Source organism: Anas platyrhynchos, chromosome 4 (assembly GCF_047663525.1).
Source record: "Anas platyrhynchos isolate ZD024472 breed Pekin duck chromosome 4, IASCAAS_PekinDuck_T2T, whole genome shotgun sequence".
NCBI lineage: Eukaryota > Metazoa > Chordata > Aves > Anseriformes > Anatidae > Anas > Anas platyrhynchos.
In genome coordinates, this window is record NC_092590.1 from 39,237,614 (window position 1) to 39,261,244 (window position 23,631).

The 23,631-nt window shown below is 36.8% G+C and overlaps 1 protein-coding gene across 19 annotated transcripts in view; it reads left to right on the forward strand.

Annotated features, from left to right (window-relative positions):
• INPP4B (inositol polyphosphate-4-phosphatase type II B) overlaps positions 1-23,631 on the forward strand; it is a 359,615-nt gene that overhangs the window by 221,737 nt on the left and 114,247 nt on the right. For all 19 annotated transcript variants that reach the window (XR_011808668.1, XM_072036748.1, XM_072036745.1 and 16 more), the window contains 3 exons: positions 7,635-7,812; positions 12,905-13,117; positions 18,531-18,675. Coding sequence is in view for 18 of the 19 variants with exons in the window: in XM_072036748.1 (XP_071892849.1) it covers positions 7,635-7,812; positions 12,905-13,117; positions 18,531-18,675 (536 nt within the window). In the remaining variant the exon portion in view is untranslated. The remainder of the gene's footprint in view (positions 1-7,634; positions 7,813-12,904; positions 13,118-18,530; positions 18,676-23,631) is intronic.

Genomic DNA, 23,631 nt, shown 5'->3' on the forward strand with positions numbered 1-23,631 from the left:
ACCATATCATAAGGAATGAAAAGATGATAAATTATAAAAATCTACTGTTAACTACTTTGAATTTGGCTAGAAGCAAAGTTGACTACAAGTTGGCATTAGTGTTTAAAAAACAAAAACAACAGCAGATGCATTTGCTATGAAAACTGTGTTTTTTAATTTCATTTTTCTGTTTTGTACTGCATGGGCATAAAAACCTTATTCTGTGGCCACTTCTGGTGAAAAAACTTGCCAATGAAATATAAATACTGTTTATCATTAGAGACCTGTGGATGGACTTCGTGTTGACAGTAGGTACCTAATCTCCTGCCAGCAGACTGGTGCAGGCAGCCTTATTACCATGAACAGGAGGCCTATAAATTTCCTGCTTCCTTAAGAAGAAAATGTCTAAAGACATTTCATAAAGTATCTGTTGTCAGTGTTTCAAAATAATCTCCAAATCTGTGTTCATCTGATGCGTTAAATACAAACATCATATTTAAGTACTATTTCAACTATTTTAATAATATGGATAAGGACACACTCTTTATTATCTTTCATTAAAAGAAATTTAAGTTCTAAGTAACATGAAGAATTCTGCAGTTCTAGCCCTCAAAATATTCAGCTTTCAGAAAATGAGCTGTCTCTCACTTGCATTGTCTTGGAACTTATCCACACTGACAGAATATGATTTCCCAAACTGGAGGATAGCTGCAAGGTAAACTTGAAATGATTATCTGTGATTTATGTTAATTGGAGGAAAAAAAGGGAAAATGCCTCGTAGCAAAGAGTCATAGTCTTTATTGAGGTCTTTCTTGAAAAGACCTGCAGCATCTCTTAGGAATGAATAGCCGATGCCCTTGTTTCATAGTCGCCTGTAACAGGGGAGAAGAACATTGGCTAGACCTTTGGGTCCTGTGCAGTGTTAAGTGTCAAAAGGCTAGGATGGCAATGGATACTCATTGCAGCACAGCCTCTCCTCGTTTATATTCATTCATCTTGATTTCACTGACCTAAACTATACAGCCCTCTGAGTTCACAGAGGATTGTGATCAGGAGCAGGTTCTATTAAAGTATTTCATACCTATTTCAGAGTGCCTACACGTCCTCATATATTTTCCCTGCTTCTGAGATATTTCTGCATCTCTCAGAAGCACCTCTAGATTGGTGACTTTTGAGGACATCGAACTGGACCATATTCTGGCAGTCCAGTTTTCTTTGTTTCTCTCTTCACCTGGAAGAGTGGAAGTCTGTCTCTAGGACTAGCAAGAGTCCCTATGTTGCTATCCTTTCAGACTATTCCTAGGAAAAACAAAAAAGCTGGAGTCAGGATAACAAACTTAAATTTGAGCGCTGACAATAGGGAACTGCAGTTTTTCGTGAATCACTTACTACTCCTTCAAGATTTCTCAGTGTATGAATTCCACGAAGCAGAAAGAAGGGAACCTCCAAAAGTCGTCATCTCTTCTGTTGCTGAGAAGAGCTCCAAGGAAACTCCACACTTTTTTTTTTTTTTGTGTTCAGTTGGAAGGACTTGGGTGGGTCAAAAGATAGGAGAAAGCATGCTCTGAATATGATCTCAGTTACTTGAAAATTCAGGAGTGGAAGTGCTTTAAATAGATGCTTGAAAAGGCTGTTCTCATTCTTACCATGGAGAAATTTCTTTCACTATGGCAATGACAACTTTATTTTGTATGCACCTGTTTATTTAACTGCATGAGGATGCTTTGAGGACACTTGGCATTTCTGAGGGCAGCTTTTACAATTTAAATTTTCTGTTTTACAACTGCAGCAGCTTTTCTGAAGCTTTGGTTGAAGGAAGAAATGACACCTTGAGATATCAGTCAGAATATGAAATGAGCAGGAAAAAAAATGCAGATTTAGCTGCCGTTTCCTCTGGGCTAACTGAGCTAAAGACCTGGAGAAAGATGTGGGAAGAGATTATTTCTCAATCTAGTCCCGGTAGCTTTCAAGACATCATTGTTGATGCATATGACAGAATGTCTTGCATGCATTTGACCTTCAGGCTGATTAGTAGAACAGTTTACTGAAATATTCGACAGTGTCAGCATATCGCAAAATATTCCTTGCTCAAACCTGTGCTTGTGGAATTAACAGACAAGAGGAAGTGTTAACTGTTAGCAAGGTTATATCTCACTTTGCAAGATGTAATTGCATTTGCAGTTGCCAAACCAAAACCACAATGAAACATATGTGTCATGGAAGTTTATCAGAGGAATGTGTAATAAGTGTATCTGTTTGAAGATGTGTGGCATATTTTCTATTACATGGAATGTAGATGTTTGTACAGACCAAAGAGGGGAAGTTTTAAGAAATATTTATTAACAACACAGTATTTTTATGTAACTTTCTTTTGCTTGTCCCCAAGCAAGTAATACTAAAAAAATAAAAATCAATTGAAAAACATGGTCTTGAATAAGAGATGCAAAAAGTTAGCCATATATGGCTAACTTAGCCATATATGATCTGAAGTGAGGCACACTGCTTTACAACCCATTTATAATCTTTACAGTTCTTTATCTGCAGAAAAGTGGCAAATAAACTGCCTCAGCACTACAAACATCAAGCATGTCTGTAAGGTATGACTGTGTTGCTCTTGTCCCTGTAGTAGCTAGCAGTGAACTTCACAAGAACTTCATAAGTAAGAGAAAAGATGCTTTTCTTAATTGTTTAGGCATGGCACCACTTAAATAACTGAAATGTGCTGATTGAAGTATGTCAAACCATTGCAGTATAATGCAATTAATTATCTGTGTATGAAATGTATTTATTCTGTTTTTTTCTTTTTTCTTTTTTTTTTTTTTCATGATATGATATTGGTTCTTATTACTTATTTTCTTCCTTATTTGTATCTAAAGGAGAAAGTTGTTCAGATTTAGTCTTCTCTTGGCCTGCCAGTATAGATTACTTCTCCATCCAGGAAATGAAAGGGCTCGTCTTCTCATCAATCTAGATGGCACAGCAAATCTTTATTTGTAGAGTTTAGTTGTGCAGGCAGGCATTCTGTAAGTTATACTCATATTATGTCTCACTGTTTTAAGTGTTCATAAATCACTTTCAAGTTACTCTAAGAGTTTTATTTTCTTAAACTTTGTAATTATAAACATTTTAATGCCCAAGTACTAGTCATCAGGAAAAACAGAGGTGTCCCAGAAGCTGCACTAGCTTTTGTGATTCACTAATTTTTTTTTATACCATTTCTAGCAGGTTCTTTAAAAATCAGGTTCTTGAAAAAGAATCCTGCTTTAAATTAGAGCAAACTTAAAGCTAAGAGTACTGGAAGGTTGATTTTTTCGTTTGTTTGTTTGTTGGGGGTACCATCATTATTTGATTTGAGAATGAATTCTCTGAAAGGCCCCTTTTTTGTTTAATAAGGCCTAGATCTTTGGTCAAGGTGTGAGGTATGCTTCTTCATTAGCATAGTTATTAACAGAGGTTTTATTAAAAGTGAGATCTTCAGGGTTCCTACACCTGATTTTTATAACCTTCACCCATTTCTATTCTGTGAGGAATCTGAAATGGTGCTGTTTCACAGGAAAGCATAGACATGTTGAAACAATAATGATTTGTGTTTGATCTAATTGGAACCTTAATTCTGCAGGGCGATCACAGACTGTTATGCACAGTACTTTTCACATAGACGTCCTTTGCTCACTTTCTCTCTTTTCACATATGCATGTATGTCAATAATTATATATAAATGTATGAGAGAGAGACAGACTTCATGGAAATGAATGTTTTTTGACAGACCATAAAATCAATGTTTATGGTTGTTGGAAGTTTTACAGAGAAACTGCCACAGTTTGTGTGCTATTCATTGATATAAAAATCTCATCACAGTATTTTCCAGCCACTCGGCTCTCTAGACAAAATTGCCTGAAGCTTTTCCTTAAACAAGCCTGAAAGAAAGGTTACCGGGACTGGCAAAGAAACGGAAGAAGGGGTTTAGAGGTGCTTCACATACAAAGATTAGAAAGGATTGTTCTTTGGAGAGCAAGAAACTATTTATTTCTTCTTTGTGGGCTGCAGGAGTGATGAGAAGTCAATCCATGATTTTGCCAACCTTTCTCTGTGTAATGAAAGAGGAGGGCAGCACTTCCACTTTTTAAACAATATAGTTAAAAAAAAAAAACAAAACATTGGAAAATCTGCTCTCTCCTATTTTCAAAATCTCAGCCCTGATCACATAGCTTGGTTTTATTTCCTGATATGGTGAATTGTCCTGTATTTTATGTAATCAGTTGAGTTTTGATCAAAACTTTCCACTTCATAAAGGATACATCAGATCCTTCAAAAACAAGACACTGTGCTGGTAGTTTCAGTAATATACAAAAGCTCAAGATTACCTGAGAGGGGGTTTTTGTTTTATGTTTCTTAACTGTATTCTGGATATTGATGTCTGTAGTTTTTACTGTGAAAAATGTAAGGTCAAATGTTCATTGTTAAAAAGATTTTAACCCGGTCCCAGATGGTGACAATTTAACTCAGCCACACAAATGACTTAGTTAACAGCAGGAGTAGAGTTACTCTGAGTGTCATTAAAAAATTAGATGTTTAGCATATTGCAGTATTTATTCTCAGGCAAAAACTTTGTTAAAGTTAAAATTGCAGATTTAGTCAATATAGTCTTTATCCAATTACATAATATTGTTATTAAAGCAGTTCTAAAGCCTAAATGACTACTGACACTCACGTGGATGTAGTTAATGGTGGTGCCAAGATGCAAAAGTCATTTTCTATGCGAAGTGAAACCTCTGAAACTTAAACCAGAAGACATTATTATAGACTTTCAAGAGATACATAATCAATAATATATTCTATTTATCAAGGGTAGTTTTTCATAGTGTTGCTGATTTCCTGCACTGGGCCTACCCATGTGGTCTTTTACCGAATGCAGAAGTTTTCTTCTTACCTGTTATTCCTTTCATCTAGTTTCTACATCAGAACACCTGTAGAAAGTTTCTCTGTATTCTGTGCATCTTCTGTGGGCAGCAGCTTCTTTAAAGCAGTATTACTGATGTGCATTAAATATATGTAGCAGCAAGTTCTAATAGTACTTATTTATAAGGAGGCTCATTTCAGTGAATTGGAAGCATAAATGCCTTTTCATGAATGGTAAGCAACAGAAAATTTCAGACTAATCTTAGATGCAACAGTGTCGGGACACATCAATTATAAAACACCAGATATCCCCCCAGGCATGTTGTATCTGAAAAACAATAGCTCACTTCCTTTGGATTTGTACTGAAGAAACTGAATTTTGGGGTTGTTTTTGTGTTTTCTGGGGTTTGAGGGAAAGGTTAATCATGAGGCTTGATAGGAAATCTCCTTCTAAAGAAAGAGTTATTATCTCTTCACAATTTCTTTTATTTAAAAGCTATGACTTACTTTAATAGAATGAGAACTACCCACAGGGTTAGCATCTCTGTCTGTCTTATAGCATTGTCTGTAGCTTTTCTGCTGCAATACTCACTGAAGCTTAGAGTTGGGAGATCAGTGAAAAAGATCTGGGAATTAAGGGCTGAGGGAAATCCCAGAATGGAGTATGTGCATGGTGAGCTTGATAACAGTGTTAGCCAAATTCAGCCTGCAAAAAGGCTGTTTGATAAAGGAAGGAAGAAGACTGAAGGGGAATTAGAGATTATTCAGTGCTAAGACTGTCTTTGCTACAATTAACATAGACTGTTAATCTTTGTCTGTGCCCTCTCTACTGAGTCTGTCAGCTTGAGAGTTGCAGTAGATGTAGCAATGGATCTAATTTGACTGACAGTGTTGCCACCTTGAAGGCAGAGCTGTGACCATTTCCTCATTTCTTAGAGGGGCAAGATTTTTTATTTTTTTTTTCTCACAATTCATTAGGAGAGATGGTTTCAACAATTCGTTCTGTTGAAATATTCAGAATTCTGCCCTCTGCACTCAGTAGCCAGTACCTCATTTAGTGGGCTGTGAATTGGAGACATTGTAATTTTGGTGTGGTTGACAGCATGGCAATGCCTCACTGACTCTGTCATTCATCCTGACCACTTCTACAAAGAATTATATCTAAAAACGGAGGCATTAGTGAAAGAAAATTAGGATGGGATATCGTGTGATTTGGGACAGTAACTCTGCCAAGTACCTAAGCAAGATGCTTAACTTTAAGACTGCTTCAATCTCTTCTTATTTGCAAAAAGATTTAAGCCTTTTAGATTTTGTGGGAGTGACTTCATTTGGACTTCTGAATGTGTGTATGTCTTACATCCAATTAAATTTAATTTCTTATTTGTAGAAAGCTAATGAGTGGGAACTGGAAGAGATAATAAAGAGGAAATGGGAGTGAAAAGATCTGAAAAAAAAAGACTAAAATGAAAAGCAACTATCATTGAAGTTCAAAGAACTGCCTGAGTGTCAAAATTCAGGTCTTGATCTTCAAGTTAAGATATAAAGCTGGGAGGAAGAAGGGCAGAAGAGAGGCAAGGATGAATGAAGTAAAGACACAAGCGAAAAGAGGAGATGGATACAGGGGCAGCTGGCGAGTGTGTGCAATGCTCTGTCATTGTTGATGTTCTAGGAGCTGCTTGGTGACAACTAAATATGTATTAATAATTACGTGAGGTAGCCAACTGGGCACTTCATGTACAGGCCTCTAGAACTGCCTGGTAATTGTTTTTTATCCCAGAAGACTTTAGGTCATGTCATACCTGTTCCTTGAGCTCTCCATTGAGTGGTTAATCAAGTGAAAGCTGTTGAAAACATGCATAAACTTCATGCTGTGCACAGGGTACAGAGGAGTAAAATAGACTGGGCACCCATGCTTTGTATGCTGCCCTCTTTTTTTTCTTCCTGTGTTATTGTTACAAGTTAGTCTGAATCTGCAAAACACTTTGGTTTCTCTGAAGGACTGCAGCAGGGCTTTATAAAAGGAAGGATTGTGTGCAGGAGTTCTAAGTGGGAATGTGTATGGTACAGCAAAATACTGGTAAGACTCCACAGTGCTTAAAAATTGTATTTTGGAATAATGGTATAAAAGGATATTGTATCATTAGTAAGTGTTGGGGAAGAGGGGATAAGTTTTCAGAAGGAAAACAAATCATGCAAATAAAGTGCAGTAGTTTGTAAACAGGTAAAATTAGCAGTATGTGCTTGTGTATTTTTGTAGTAATTAACTTCGTATTTCCCTTTGATCCAACATTTCTGTGTCTATTCTTGCAAACTAGATGCATTGCCAAATAGACACATGGCTTTTCTTAGGAATAACTTTACTGGAAATAATGTAGTTGTTAATATGAAAGGGGAATTGAGATGGAAAAGTAAAGGCACCTTTTGCTCTTTGTGATCATTATCTGACCTGGTCAAACCTTTATTTTCTCCAGAATCACCTTTAAAAAAAATAAATAAGGAAAATAGATTTTGGTTTATTTTAGTCAAAACTAGGTTGAACAGTACTATCTGGATGTTTGGTGGTGGGCAGTCCATTTTCCTCTAATGTTCAGATAAGGACTTGTTTTTACCCTTAAAGGAAGGAGCATTTCTATCATATCAGTCAAGTTTGGGTATCTGTCATTCTTACAACATTAACATTAATATTTTTAGCACATTAAGCATGGTTAGTAATAGCAGAAATCATTTTGACATTGTCTCTTCCTGTGTTGTTACAGTACTGGATACCAGTGTATTTACTATTCACCTGAAAACACAGCCAAGGCAAAAGAAGTTCTCAGCAACATCAATCATCTACAACCTCTCATATCAAGCCATGCAGACCTGCTGCTTAATTCTGCAAGCCAGCATTCTCCAGACAGCTTGAAGAACTCTTTAAAGATGCTTTCAGAAAAAGTAAGATTCAAATCTTCATTGCAATGGGAAGTGGAATAACCAAGTCTCTAGCTGCTGTTTTTTTTTTTTTTTTTTTTTCCTGCATAAGTTGCTTTTCATAGCATCAAGAAATGTTATATAAGCTCTGTTAAAATAAGCTTCAAAATGTTGCCATCAGAAAAATAATAATTTTTTTTTTTGCATTTCTGTAGGCTTTCCATGTAGAAAATTAATGAAATTTATAAGGGTTGTCTTTATTTGAAAGTATAATTAACTTAATTTCATATGTCTTTGTTATCCTCTAGTGGCCACATACTGAGGTTTTTCAAAAATAGGTTATTGTAAGTAAATTGAAGGATATGTGGAAGGATAAACTATTATTTCTCTTTCTGTGATACTTCAAACTATTGCCTATGGGAGGTAGCTCAAGCCAGTGCTTAAGGTTTAGAATAATAGCATGACCAGAAATGGTGATGCAGTTTGGAAGGATAAGTTGGAACCAGGAGGTCTCAAATTTTAATCCTCTTTCTTCTATTATTTCCTTTTGTAGCTGTAGGCACCTCCTCATCTTAGTTTCTTTAGCTCTAAATTAAGGAAGATAATATTTTTCCACCTGTCTCTCAGAGTGATTTTGGAGATTAGCTGAAGTCTGTGAAGTACTTTTAAGCATATGTTATCCTGTGAAAATATTAAGCACTATAGCTATAGCCAGAGGGGTTTAAAAAGTTTCCCATCGCTTCATGGGCCATACCTTCTGTAACGTGATCTCTCAATATGACTTAATACACTATCAGTAATCATTTCAATATATCTTCAGCTATTGGAAGTTGCAACCCCTATGGTCTGTTGAGCACTATTATCCCAGCAGTACATCATTCAATGTGAGAGTTTCAAATCTCAATACTGAGCTCAGTCACATACTGTGAAGGCATTACGCTGGAGCCACGGGGGGAGACAAATGTTGCTCTCGGTTAAAGACGTGTAAATCCACAGTAACTTTAGAAACAGTCGAGTAGCTGCAAATGTAAGGGATATATAGGAAAGCAGAATTCAGCCTGGAGACAAAAGATAGGAATATAGTTTCATTTTGTGGCAATTGTAGCCGACCTTTCCATGTAGTACTGAAGGAGACCTTTTTTAGCTGCTCATAGAAAAAATACAGCTGCTCTATTAGGAGTTAGTTGAAAGAAAAATGTTTGTGCAGGTATATTCCCATGTTTAGTCTGAGAAGAGGACAAGTGAAAATGGGGTTGGGATAATTCCTGAGGAAGCTGGTATAGAAGGACAGCTGCTTATAAAGAAGGAATGAGAGCTGGGGACGAAAGGAAAGACCAAGGAACGACTTCAGGGAAGCACAAGGCTAAGCTTCAAAAACTCCCATTAACTAAACCCACTTGGTGCTACAACTAGATCCCTTATGGTTAACACAAAGCAATATCTCAATATAGTAAGATAAGCTATCCATCTATATCATCTGGTAGAGTATGAGAGACTGGGGCTTAGAAGAGTGTCCCTGATAATTAAGATAGCTTGGCATACTTTTCTGGTTAGAATTACGTGATGCGTACCTGTGTTTTTGAGGCACATTAGATGCTGTCGCTCTCCCACCTTTTGTGTACCTTTTACCTGTAAGAAAGAAATGTTCTGTGACTTAACTTGATACACATTGAGAAATTAAACAGATGTTTGAAGAAATTGGGAAAAACAGTTTGGCTGGTGATTAAATTTCTTGAGTTCATTTAAAAGCATATTGTTTTTAACCTTAAGATGATATTAAAATTCATATAGAGAATGATTCTTTCTAAAACAGTAGGTAGCAGTAAATAAATCTGAGCTATGAAAAATGTGAATTACAGTTAGGGATTTTTGTTGCAAATGGAGGGACTGGTGGCTGCACATGTTGGAAGTGAAAATTAAATGATTCCACTGCTGCTTATTTTCTTATATTGAGCTTATTTTCTCATATTAAGCATGGTTTTACTTCTCTGTATATGATTTGCAATTTACTGTACAGTTTTCCTGAGACTAATCTTTTATCAACATTTTCTGCTAATTGATTAAAGAAGCCTTTAGCTGTCGACAAGTATATCAGCGTTTGCAGCTTGCAGAAGGCTTGATAAATTCATTTTCCAGTTATGCCTATCTTTATTTGCAGAAATACTCTTTAGTCAAGTATCCAAAGGAACTTGCAAAGTTTGCATTTCTTTGTATATACTTGTTTTGTGCCTTCTATAAGATTTTATAAATAGTGATGTTCTGCAAATTTAGCTGTAAGAAACTGTAGTTAAATGTAGATTGTTGTTAAACCAATGGAATCCTTGAATGGAATTTAATTACAGAAGAATTTTAGTCTCTCTGTGAAAAAACAGTGATTCACTTCCATGCCAACTTGCTTTTTTTAAAAATACATTTTCCATATAACATATTTACATTGAAATTAAATTCAATAAACTTTTCAGATAGTTACTTAATATACATCTCAGTCATAGTGAACTTTTCTGACTTTAAATTGTCCAATACTTTTAAAACTCAAAGCTTTTTTTTTTTTGAATTTACCATTCCTCATGTGGAGACCAGATATGATCTCAAGCAGATCTTGAGGGGGAAGAGAGGTACCTCAAACCTCAGCAAAACCATGGTATTGCCATCTGTAAGGACAGATAAATAGTTTGGGCTATTTTAATAGGAATTGCAGAACAGCCTTGAAGAGCTCTGCTGTTATTACGAGTGACAAGACAGCTGTGCAAGTCAAAATTTGTCTTGTCTTTATAGGAAATTTTGATAGGGTTTGGTGGCAATATTACCCAAAGACTGTTTTCTGAGCATGTACCATGTAGAGGCTGGAAATGTAGAAAACTGAAACAGTCTTATAGTGCAGCTCAGGACTGCAGTGAGGCAGTCCTGAAGGGCTACAAATAAGAAAATTGTCTCTAAGTACCCTTTCTCTTGGGTGCTAAGTTAGTAAGAAGGTGGCAGAATGGGTCTGATAAAATTGCCAGAGAGTTAAGCAGTGTTTCTCAAGCCCAATCAATAAAGAATCCCAAATCAGGTCCAAAAGAAGTCTTAATTAAAATAATAATAATAATGACTTAGCTGAGATATTCCTATGGTTGTTTTTTTTTGAGCCTTTATGTTTTATGTGTAGTAAATTCTCAGGCTTTCTCTTTGCAGCCTTTAAGGATCAAAATAGTTTTGTTTCTTTTTTTTTTTCCCCAAAACATTATTAAACCTGTAAAGAGCAGACACTTCTCATGCAGGTTCCCAACCTCAGCAGCTGGGTCTTAAAGGAAAACCACGATTCTTTGGAGCATTGTGGTCTAAATGTCAGCTTTTGAGGTGGTATGGAGGGAAGAAACCTTGGAAAGAAATAAGTTGAGCATGAGTGAAGGCTTATAAAAGTGAAGCAAGTACTAGCAAAAAGCTAAGAACAGAAGGAAGGAGTGCAGAAACTGGGAAAAAGATTTCCAGGAAGCTAGAGGCTGATACTTAGAACTTGATGGGTTTTATTATGGTATGAAAGGAATAAGAAAGTGTTTCATCGACCTGTGAACCAGGGTATATGACCATGGAGAGGAGCTAGAGCAGTGTGGGTGGGCTGTGGTGTATTGACGGGGTGTATGCTCTCCCATCTCTGACAGATGAACCCCGATGAGCGTTGCTGTGAAATAACCAAAACTGTGACTCTCCCTGGCTATCTGTCTCTGCTACTTTGCTAGTGGTTGCTGCCATGTAGTGAAAAGGGGCATGTGCTTGTGCCTCATCCTCTGCCACTCAGCTGTTCTTGTCGGCTGATGAAGCGAACCAGCCAGCAGAGATAGGGCCCCATGTTGTGTGTGACGGGTGTGCATGGCACATGGGTGACAAGAGCAAGTCTGGAGAACCAGAGCTCTTCGAAAGGTAGTGCTTGAAGGATATAATAGCCCCAAATAAAATAAAGAGTCAGGAAGAACAATCTACCAGGTTAGAAAAAGTTGACAGAGCACATCTAGTGGCTTGTAAGGATAAGGTCCGTTTCGTGCTTTCCTGCATGCCTTCCTTATACTGAGGATTGGGATGTATACCTTGGGAAGTCAGGATTTCCTGTGCCCATTGAAGCAAGTCTAATTATGGAGCACTGGCATACTGTTACAAACATGATCTACAGTCCTCAGTTAATTTTTAATCTTTTTTCTAATCTTTTTCTTATGGGGGCTCCAAAAGCCTTTTGCACTGAGATACGGTGGAATAATAAAATGCTAATTTATATTCTCATCCCTGAATTCATTTGTTTGCAGCATCATGCTTCATATTGTGACTTGACTGTAACTTGAGAATGACTGAAAATATCAGTGGAGAAGTTCATGAAGTTATTTAGAGACAGAGGCTGGAGGTGCTAAAGACCATATGCAGAAAGCAGGGACATGAACATTTTTGCTTTTCTTCTTATGGTAGAAGTAAATAATGCAGGGAGATGGGAGGTTTTTAAAAATCAGGTGATCTTCCATCTGTCACAGTCAACAAGAACTTAAAAATGGTAGTGATGGATGAGTAAAATCCTCAGAGAGCCTGGAAAAATTATTCCAAGGGTTCCGTTCTTAAAAAATAAATGAATTAAAGGTGGAAATTTTAGGTACAGGATGGTACCTACAAGTACCACAGCTTATACCTGGAACACTGCTTTTGCAGATACTTCAGTTTTGTCAGTGTAGTGTGGAGTGTTTTTATTCAAGGAGATTCTTATATTTGTTAATGATGTTTTTTTTTCTAACACTTGGATATGATTAAGCAGTGGTTGGGTGCTCTTGGAACTGGTCCTTATAGAGTCTTGTCTCTGCAGGCACAATTTAGAGCTCAAATAAAAGGGGATTGTGTGAAAAGGTGATGATCTCTGACAGGTACGGTTCTTTTGTGTTAATCTGTACAACAATGGGATTGTAGAATGCGATGATGTCCCCAAAACTCTTGAATTGTTCCTTACTGTTTGCTGGTTTACTTCTTTTTCTGCCCCTTAGGCTGACCTGAAACACAAACATCCCTGCCTCTAAGGGTAATTCAGTGTAGTAATAGTTTTGCTGTTCTATTACATTCTTTGACCTAACCTTGCATTCAGTGTGTGTGTGTGTTTTTTCTCTAGACAGAGTTATTTGTGCACGCGTTTAAGGATCAGCTGGTCAGAAGTGCCCTTTTAGCACTATACACAGCCCGACCCGGCTGTGTCCTCAAGAAACCAGCTGTGCCTAGAAGCAGTGCAGAAGAGAGCGATGACCTAAAGCATCAGGATCATTCTTCTCAGATTAAAAGACAGGACTCTATACCCCATCATTCTGAGTATGATGAAGAAGAGTGGGTAAGTAGTCAGAAAACTCTTGGTTGGCATTGAATCCTGAAACCTAAAAACCAACATAAACAAATGCAAGCTCTACCATCCTTGTCACATTTTGTTGGGGAAAAAATGAGCTCAAAACCTTTAAATAGCATTTTTCAGGTATATCTTGAGTTATGGGAACTTCAAATATATACACCTTCCTGAAACTAACTTGAAAAGCTTTCCTTAATACTGTGTGCTTCTGCGCAGTGTATAACAGTGAGGATGATGAGAATCTTCTTGCCCACGCAGGAAAGTAGTTGTACTTTACTATTATTTGAGTTGGTTTTGCTGGCTAGGCAGACTTAAGGAGATTGAAAAGACATATACTGATTTGTTGTTGTTCTTGTTTTTTTCCCCCCCCAAAAAACAGTAGTTTAAACATGCATGAAACAACTGTTTTCCCTTAGACCGTTTTCTTAGAGGATATCTGCGATTACATAACAGAATAAAATATGGCTTTTAGATTTGAACATTCTTAGCATATTTTACAAAGATACTGTATTACTTGTGGCTAAGCTTTTTGTAAATTAATTGTTTTGGTGGATGTGTTGATTGTAGGTCTGCTTCTGTTATATATACACCCTGTTTTTATTCAAGGTATTTTTATTCAGTTTAGGTTCATACGCTTCACTGTATGATCATAAAAGTAAAGGATTCTAGCATGTTAATCCATATTGTAAATAATTAATATCTTTGAGCTGCAGTACCTACACCTGAACTGTAATTTTTATCCATACCGTAAAATAAGGGAGCAAGAATATATTTCTTCCAGAGAAAAGAATTATCTTTAAGCCCAAGCATTAAGAAGTCATGAAATTTAAACAATAAATAATTAACTCTTTCTTTTATTTGTCTTCTAGCTTTAGAGTCTTGAATCACTTTTTTGTGTTTTCTCTTGAACCTGAGGGTCTAGAGCATTCCTTCTTTCCTTAAAATGATAGCCAAATTGTTTCATTCTAGCTACTGAGACACTCAGAAAAATAAATATCGCAATAGATTTGACAGACGGGAGAATTAGCATTTTTGTGCAAGTTGTATTTTCATTTAGTACTTCCGTCATTGCAGAGCAGCTAGCTTTACTCTATTTCATTGGTTTCTTATTGATTTTTTTTTCTGCCAGATGTTTGCCCCTAATACTACCATACAGAAATGCATCAGTCTGTAGTGATGAATTGATGAATTAGTAAGATTACCTGCTTGGTTAAAATTAAGTGTATCTTTTCTCTGTTTTTTTCTGAGTTAATAAACTGAGTCTGAGTCAGTGTCAAACTTGAGACAATATAAATCTTGGAGAATTTTTTTTTATTCTAAATTTGAATCATTAGGCTTCCACTGATTTTCAGTTCTTTCTGACAATGGACGTAATGGATAATGTGAGTTTTAATGATCAAGCAGTCATTAGTGTGATGGAAATAGTAAGAATGAGTACACGTAAAATTAAAAAAAAACTTTATGTATGCTGAGAGACAACTAATTAAAGAAGCAAATTTTGCTTTGTATGCAGGTTACTATGTTCTCCTTTGTTGATTTCTTTTCCACTGTTATCAAGCACTGGAGTTGCTTTCGGTGATTGAAATTTCAGTTTTAGTTTTACCCAAAGTTTAAATCAATCATGTCCAACAACTATTTAGACTGACCCTGTTCCACTCACTTCCGAAGACTGTATCACAAAAGTGAATTCAAAGCAGAGTGTTAAAACAACTTGACAAGATTCCCCCATCCCTGGCATCCAAATTTATCCGTAAGGAATAGCTCCCAGCTTCTTAACTGTGCAGGGTGCCCTTTCATTGAGTGAGCAGTTTCCCTAAAAGCCTTCCTCTTCTCCATAGCAATGCTGTGTTGTGCCTTTTGCTTTGATATCAAGTACAAATATTGATCCCACTTTAGCTGACAGCAGTATGGATTGAGCTGTTTATATCTGCACAGTATATGTAGGCAGTAGTAAAGCATTGCTTTTGATGGAAATATTTAACTTGGGTATTAGATTGCCTCTGGATAGATACTCTCGTCTTCTCTTGCCAGCTGCTTCTGCTATCCTAGAACCTCCTTGCAGGAGGGAACAAAGCATTTTGTCATGCATAATACAAGAAAAGGTAGGCACATGGACACTTGGAGGTGTTTCTGCTCTATGTTTCTGACTACTTAACTGCTAAGTTACAAAGAACATCAGATGGTGTTTCCAGTAAGTCACGTACAAATACTGTCATGGTTCTGAAATACTGACCCACGTGATATATTCCAAAACACTGTCATATCACAGGAGGATGTTAATCATGCACATTAGTTGAAATATTTGCTTTACCTATAAGCATACCTCAAAAGGGCCTGAAGGGTTGTATGTGGCTATGAACCCACATTGCATCTTGAAAGAAGCACAGAGTCTTTGTAGCAATGGGGGTTGTAGTTGCTCTGTCAGACTTGCCCAAGTAAAGCATGCAGCTGTATTGGTGTATGTGAAAGGGCCAGTTTGGAAGTAGGAGAGGTCAAGGTGCCATTGACTTGTCTCAGTCTGCTTTACCCCAACAAGGCCAAGCCCTGTTGCAGATTTCCATTTTTCCTGTCATTAGTTTGACTTTAGAGCTTAAAGAAGTGATGAGAGTGAGCCAGAAACCTTTTTTCTCTTGATCCTTCACACCACAGTAGTACTACCCAAGTAGCTCTATCACAACTGCTGGGAGAACTGGTGTCAGGGGATAAGCATCCCGCTGTGGAGCCTAAGGTCTTGGCACTTCAGTTTATCAAGAAATAACACTTATTTTCTTCTCGTCCCTCACTTCACACAGATGACTTATTAGAATGTCTACTTGAGAGGCTGTGTGTGTGTTTTGTCCTTTAACCTGACGCGTGCTGCAAGATGATCACTTGTGACATATTCCTTAGGCAGATTGCCACAGAAGGTGTGCTAGGGTTCAGGAAACATAGGAATAGAAAGGGGCAAAAAAGAATGTGAAAGGGATGTATTTCTTCCCACGGAGAATAACAGGAAGCAGTTGTTTTTCGATAATTAGAGGCAGAAGAACGTCATGAATGATACACACATCTACTTATTGTGTCTGCCTGTAATGATGGCTTTGAATCCTAAGAACCTTTTATCTGGAGAAAGAGCTCTGGAACAGGCCCTTGCTCCCCGTGTTTCACTTCCTCGTAAGTAAAATGGCCAGATGTAGGATAATATAAGTGAGCTTTCTGTCAACAGATGTTTATGAATTTTGCTTCTAAACCCTCAGGGAATGGTTGTGTGAATATTCTATAGACATCATCTTAATGCTGGGTTAGTAGTTAGTTGGCTTACAAAGGGAAGTGTTCTTTCTTAAATGAACAAGAGCTCGTATTTGTGTTCCTTGTGCAATAACTCCAGACGCTCATTAAGAACTAAACACTGTCTGCGTTGGGATTGAACTGCTCCAGCAGAGGGAGGAAAGGGAAATAACATTGCTGCAGCCATGCCGAACAACTTGAGTTCATATAGCTCAGCAACTTCAGTGATGAGAAAAGCTGAAATTCTCTGCCACTCTCCAGTAAAATTTGCAGCTCTTTGAGGCCAGGATTTTTACTTTTTGCAGCACCTCATTGCTCTTCATATAATCATTTTTCCCCAAACTATTGCTTGTGGGTGGTGGAAATCAATCATTTCTTCCATATTCTGAATGTTTTTAGGAACATTTGAGGTATGCATAGGATTAAACTTGTGAAGGAATCTGTACCTGTGCATTTTTTTTGCTTTAAATTGTTATCTATGCCAGTGAGTTTCAGGTAGTTGGTTTTAAGGGTTTATTTCATGTGTATGGGTGCAGATATTTCCAATTACTGCATTATATGCTCAGTACTTTTTTTAAAAAAATAGGTTTTTGGATTAAATGCTATTCCGTGTGAGAGCTACGAGCTTCTTCCTCATGTAAATCAACAATACCTTTCTCCTGGTGCATGCAAGGCATGCCTTTACCCAGGAAGGGGGACATACCATACTTGTCCATGATTTCTACATCCACCTGCAACCCTAGATGCCCTTACAGCAGCCCAACAAATTCCTTCCAATTCCAGGTTTGGGAAGTTGGAGAAGACGATCTGTGTTGCTGTTACAGATTCTGCAGACCTGTGTCTACCTCAGGGCAGGATGTCTGCTTGTCACAGGGTGTGCCCTCAGGTTGAGGGAACGGGGAAAAATGAGATCCCTCTAGTCAGGAGAATGGCTTAAGAACTGTGGCATGAAATCGAATGTAAATTTTATGTTAAAAGTTTCCCTTGGTAGCAGTTCTTCTTTGCCCTCACCCAACTTCTAAGTTTACAAGTGTAACCACTTAAATGGAAGTATGGTTTGAGTTTTCAGTTGCATTCCTTGACCTTCTCTTGTTCTGTCTTTTTGCAAACTCCATTTTATTCCTCAAGGCCTGATGTGTATGTAATGCTTTTGGCTATTATAATGTCAAAAGAAGATCAGTGATTTATCTTTCCATTTTTAACCCTCAAGCAAACTATGGTTACTCTGCATTAGTGTCAGAATGACTCAGAATTAAAGCATGTACATGTAGGGGATTTTAAGCTTTGATTACTACTTTTATGTATTGCCTCATTTCTGTTATGGCTTTTCTTTTATTATTTTTATTCCTTTTTCTTATTCAGCCCCGCAAGAGTAGGTGCAAGAATGTTGATCTCTGCAACATCCAGCACATGAATGGGGACCCTTCCTGTGTCTCTGTGCCCCGGTTTTGACTGGGATGGAGATCTGCAGCAGATCTTTCACTCCACATTCTCCCCACCCCCCTTTTTTTCCTCTGATTGTACAGGTTTTCTTCTACTGCTCTATTATTTATGTAATTCTCGTATTTATTATAAACTCGGTGAATTAACTCATGGTTGCAGACTGTGTGTGAGGTGCAGGACAAAACTGAATAGTGTTACCTCAAATGTGTTACGACAGCATAAGTTTTACATCTATTTTAGCAGACTAAGATGTGGTAAAATAGAGGATATGTGAAATATCTAGAAGAGGTTGCCAAGTACAATGGCAAAACATGTAGTTGCGCACAAGATTTCATTTAGCAAGGTCTTAAATGTCTATACTATTACTGCATAATGTCAAATATACAAACTGCTCAGTTCCCCATGTTTGGACCTAAAACAGATAACTTTGCATGCATATGTAGAGTTTCAAGTACAAGTTTTTTCTGGTATCAAATAAATAAATAAAGTAACACAGTTACAGTTCAAGCATTTAATTTACACTGCAAGAGAGAAGTCCATTAAAAAGCCGTAGATTGAGAAAACCAGTAATATGCTAATACCTAATATTTGTGTAATTTTCACATCTCTGCCTATATTTTAAGGTCTTAATAAGAAGCTGATGTTGTCTCTATCTCTTGGTAATGTGCAGCAATAATTATGCTCTTTTCAGGACAGGGTGTGGGCCAACGTTGGGAAGAGTTTAAACTGTGTTATTGCCATGGTGGACAGACTGCTTGAAAAAGACAACAGCAGCAAAACTAAAGAAGGTGAAAGCGACCCTTCAGCAGCAGATTGCAAGGTGTTGCATGCAGGTGGTAAGCAAGCTTTTTTTTTTTAATCACTGACTAGAGTAAATACAAATAGAAAAAGCCACAGAAAAAAATAAGAGGAGTCAATAGTATCTTTGATGAGAGTGCTGATAGAAAGGTTTTGCACAGCCATAGCCTTGAATGATGGAAGTCTTTATCAAATTGCATCTCAGTTGTGCACTCAAACTGCGTGCTGTGCTCAATTTTTTTGTGCTCCATGAAAACCTTTTGAAACCACAATGTTTTGCTTTGAAAGCTGATGCAGATTGTTTTAGTTTTTTCTTGAATACCATTTTGAGAAAAAAAAAAAAAAGGGTACCCATAGGAAACTCGGATGAAAAGTTGAACATTGTATTTGAGTGTCGTTCTCTCGTAAACCCATCTGCTTTTCTGAAGTGAGATACGGATACATTTTCTCATTTGCTAAAATTAGTTTTTCCTTGAATGCAGAAATTCATCTTTGTCAATACTGAATACTATGTAGAGTGATTCTATGAGATGGTGCAAAGACAACTTTGCAGCAGGACCTTGGCACCAAACTTCTGATCTTTTCCTATGGCTACATTCCTCATTAGTCAAGATCTGCTTTGGAAGTCTGACAAGCGACTTCATAGTGTGAGTGCATGCTGCAACAAATGAAGCAGCTGTTTGGTGATATCCCAGATGTAAGGAAAACAGACTCGTGCTATTCATCAATAAATGACCCCCACACCAAAACAAAACACTTTTTATGAAAATAACTGGCTCATTAAAAAAAAAGAAACAAACAAAAATACCTTGTATTTTATCCTATACTTTCCTTCACATTTTCTTTTCACCCTATTTTAATGACTTAATATTATATCAAGGATTTTAATGTTATTAGAATTCTTTTGTATTTTTTTCTCATGTAACAAGAATTTAAGTTTTTTTTTTTCATCTGCATATTGTTTGCGTAGTTCTGTTGTTTTGTGCAATGGATTTTGGTGGTAATCTTGATATATAAAGCATCTGCAAAGTCAGCATTTCTAACAGTATGAGAGATTTCTTCTGGCATCTTGGAATTCTTATTTGTCAGTGCCAGATATGCTGGACTTGTTTTAAAAGTTTTTGTATGAATAGTCCGGAGACCAGAGTATTTCTCATGTTTGCTTTTGTGAGCGTGTCTAATAGGCAAGTATCCCTCTGATGTTAGAGATACCATCATCTTTGTTTTGTAGTGAAGACTTACATGTACAAAATATCAACACAACTACTTTTTTTTTTTTTTTGGAGAAGTTTTCCATGTTTTTTCAGACCTTCAGATAAGAAGATTAAAAAAAAAAAAATCAAATAGTTTTTAGAAATTGAACCAAACCATACTGATTTTGTTTAAAAGAAATAAACTGAATATTTGTTCTTGTGCTTAACTCCCTTCCCTTTCCCATTGTGTTAGCTAGCTTTTCTCTATTACTAGCTAAAATTCAGTATGTCTATTAAAAATGTTTTGCATATAAATCAGTAGTACACTTTCATCCAAACTTCCCCAATGTTACTACAGTGCAATTGTGTGGGAATTTAGAGTTGCATGTGCTGTTTTTATCTGTATTCCAATTGTCAAAATGTCTTTAAGTTACAAAAGAAAATTTGAGACTTCTGTTTTTAACCCAGTCTGGAAAAGTAATGATTTAGGATTATTCTTTGTTTTGGAGGTTTGCTCTCCATAAAAACAAGAGATAGACATGTTTAGCAACATGAACATTTACAGTTTTTTCCCTCAATCTGTTCAACCCTCTGCATATCTCCTCTGTTGTCCTGTATAAGCCATAAAATGTGCCTAACCAGAATCATCAGTCTATTTGAGTCTTTCAGTGTAGTTGAAAGCTTTAATTCTTAGTTCTGATTCAGGCTCACATCCTACACAGGCAAACAAAATACTGATTAGAGCTTTTGGCTCGCAAAATCAAAAAACCCTTAAGTTTCCTTTTAAGTATTATAATAAGTTACCAAATGGAATGAAAAGTACCTCTTAGTAAGCAATAACAATAATTGTAATGGTTAGAAGATTAAAGACGTATTTTGTTTGGCTGAGAAGCTGCCTTCTGGAGATGACACGCCTGTGGTGCTGAGATAGATTCTTCTCTTTGATGTATCCCTCACTTCAGGATCTTCTCTATGACTCTTGAATCAGTGCAAATGTTTTTCTATGAGAGTAGGGTCAGTGTATTTGTTGAGTTGTGCTGAGTGTTCTGCAACACCTGATTGTGTGCATAATGCAGAAGATTTGTGGCGGAGATGACTGATTTCATGTTCAGCTGTTTGAAGAAAGCATCATATCCTAATGGTGTTTCATAAGAGCATCATAGCATGACCTTGACAGTTTATAGGAGTTCTGAAGTCATGTAGAAATGGAATTGTTTTAAAATTGCTTTCCTGTGTAGGGCTTGCTTAAAAGCTTTTTGAAGGACTATCCAGGGGTGTACCAAACTTGATCGCCTGATAGTTTTCAAAACCGTTGCCTTTGGGTCCAGAATTTTGCACGCTTAACTTCTGTGTGACAGTGTTTTATTTCTCTCTGCGTCTTTCTCTCGAGTTTGACGTGAACCCCTGAGGATTCATTATGAAGCACCTGCATAGAGTTGAGATACTGTTTGAGGCTATAAATTCTGCCTTAATTTCCTCCGTTTCATATTTGAAGCCTGGATGTGTTGGTACCTAACTTTTTCTTAGATATGAAGTAATAGCATGCTTATGTGTGCAGATACATTTCTAAAATTTTAGCATTTTTAATACATAAAATGCATGAAAATCACATAATGAAAAGTTTGCAATATGTTGTGCTTAAATATTATACCATAATATGAGCATAACCTACTTGAGTAGTACTGCAAGTATATGGGCACGGATCTTTGAGTCTGAAACTGCTTCAGTGCTAAGGCTGATCCTAAGAAAAGTTGTGCTGCTGTTTGTAAGAAATATAACCAATGCGCATGGATTTGATCAAATCATTGAAAAGTATGCCTTAAAGTATGGGATAAAATGTTTGCTTATATTAGTTGAACCTGCCTGTTACCATGGAAAATTTTTATATACATATAACAATGAAAAGATTGCAAAGAATGCATTGCATTCATTTTAGATGGTAGAAAAAGTTATGACAGCAATTTGATGTTTTTGAGCAATAGCATATTCCTGCTACTACAGATGTTACCATAACCTATATTTAGAGTCCGTGAATATAGGTTTATATTTGCAATCTCAATGCTGACATTCTATGGTCTTACTCTTTTTCCCAGCATGCTTATATTTATTTTATGGAATCTTTGTAATCTGAAATATTGGTGGCACCATTTTCTTGTACTTATCTTTCAACATGAGTTGTACCTTCCTTAGCATAACTTTTCATGCAGTCTGACCTTTGAGTGTATTCTTAAGACTGGATTTGAGTTATCAGTTACCAAGGTAACATGCCATGGTTTTATCACTTGCAGAATTATGATTTCTCTGCAGGATAAATCAGGAAGAGTAGACGGATTTTAAAGGAAAGGTTTTTTACCTTTTTTAGCTTGAGACTGGCTTGCTTTGGAGAATTACTTGACAACATTGAATTCTCTCTTTACCTTTGCCTTACTGTGTGGGTTTTTTTTGGAGTTGGAATGTGAAAGCCTGTCCTGGAGAATTAGATGCCAATAAAATGCAGCAGTTTGCTCCTAGGCTTATACAGTCCCTGATGGATCTCCACATCTAGCTGTACTGGTACAAGAGGCTGTTGTTTCCAGCTGCTCTTTGTAACTCTCCAATAGTACTATCAAACCCAGCTGCTCCTCCACTGGCTGTTTGTGTGAGTACTCCCTAACCTGATACATCCAAAATCCACCAAGTTATCTCAAAGAATTTAAACTAACATTGTGGTTGCACGTGGATTTTGCCTGAAGTTAATTATGGAGTCATAAGCTATGCTGCTGGGCAGATGAATTGGTCAAGGGTAATCTTCACTGTAAGTAACCAAGAGCATTTGGGGAATGATGCCATGTTTCCTAGCTCAAATGAAGGATGTTCATGGCCATATTGCTATGGGTATATGTACTTCTTTTTTTTTTTTTTTTTTTTTTTTGAGTAATTTTGTACCTGCTGGGGTCTCTGTAATTCTAGATTAAACTCTTCTGTCTTTTTAGTGCCCTAGGGAATCACATCCATCTAAATGCAATTGCCAATAGAAATGTGAAACAAAACTGTCTAGTTTTGATGGCATCTTCAGGAAGAAGGGCATTTACTTGAAAATGTGATTGAGTTGGGAAGATGTAAAATTCTCCTTCAGTCTGCTCCTTAACTAGCAAACTATATTTTGATGAAATGAACAGTTCTCAAAAACTTACTCTTCCATTCCTTTTCGTTAGATTTTTCTTATTCTCGGAAAATAGTCTTTGAATCAACTCTGATTCCAAAATTTAATGTGCTACTTCTGTATTTCCACTATTATTCTTTTCCCTCTCACTCCTGTATCTTCCTTCTTTCTCTTTTTGCTTGGTTGAATAATTGGACTATATGGAGCCCAGAATATAAGATAACCACTTCAGCAATACTTTCTATCAGTAATTAAGTTACTGACTAAAGCTTTAAAAGTCTTCCTTTCCTTTACCTGTTTAAGTATTTTCTGAAGACATCAGAACACCTGGTCGTACAACACTTCCATAGCAAGGTTTATGTTTTGAGTATTTTAGACTAGCTTTAACATTGTCTATTGCTGCTGTCATCTTCTTTTCCTGTTTTCAGTGTGACAAAAGCTGCCGAGACACTAGTATATGTATGATTAGATGGTTTCAACTTTCAGTATTAGTCTATGTGAAAGTATAGGAAGTCTCAGGTGAATAGAATAGATAGAGAAGTCTACAAGAATTCAAAATTGTTCCCCATGGCACTAGAATTATGTGGTTGAAGTAGATTGCTGTGATACTAACTGCAGAAATACCAGGAAGACTGATGCAGGTTTGTGATGTTCTGGTA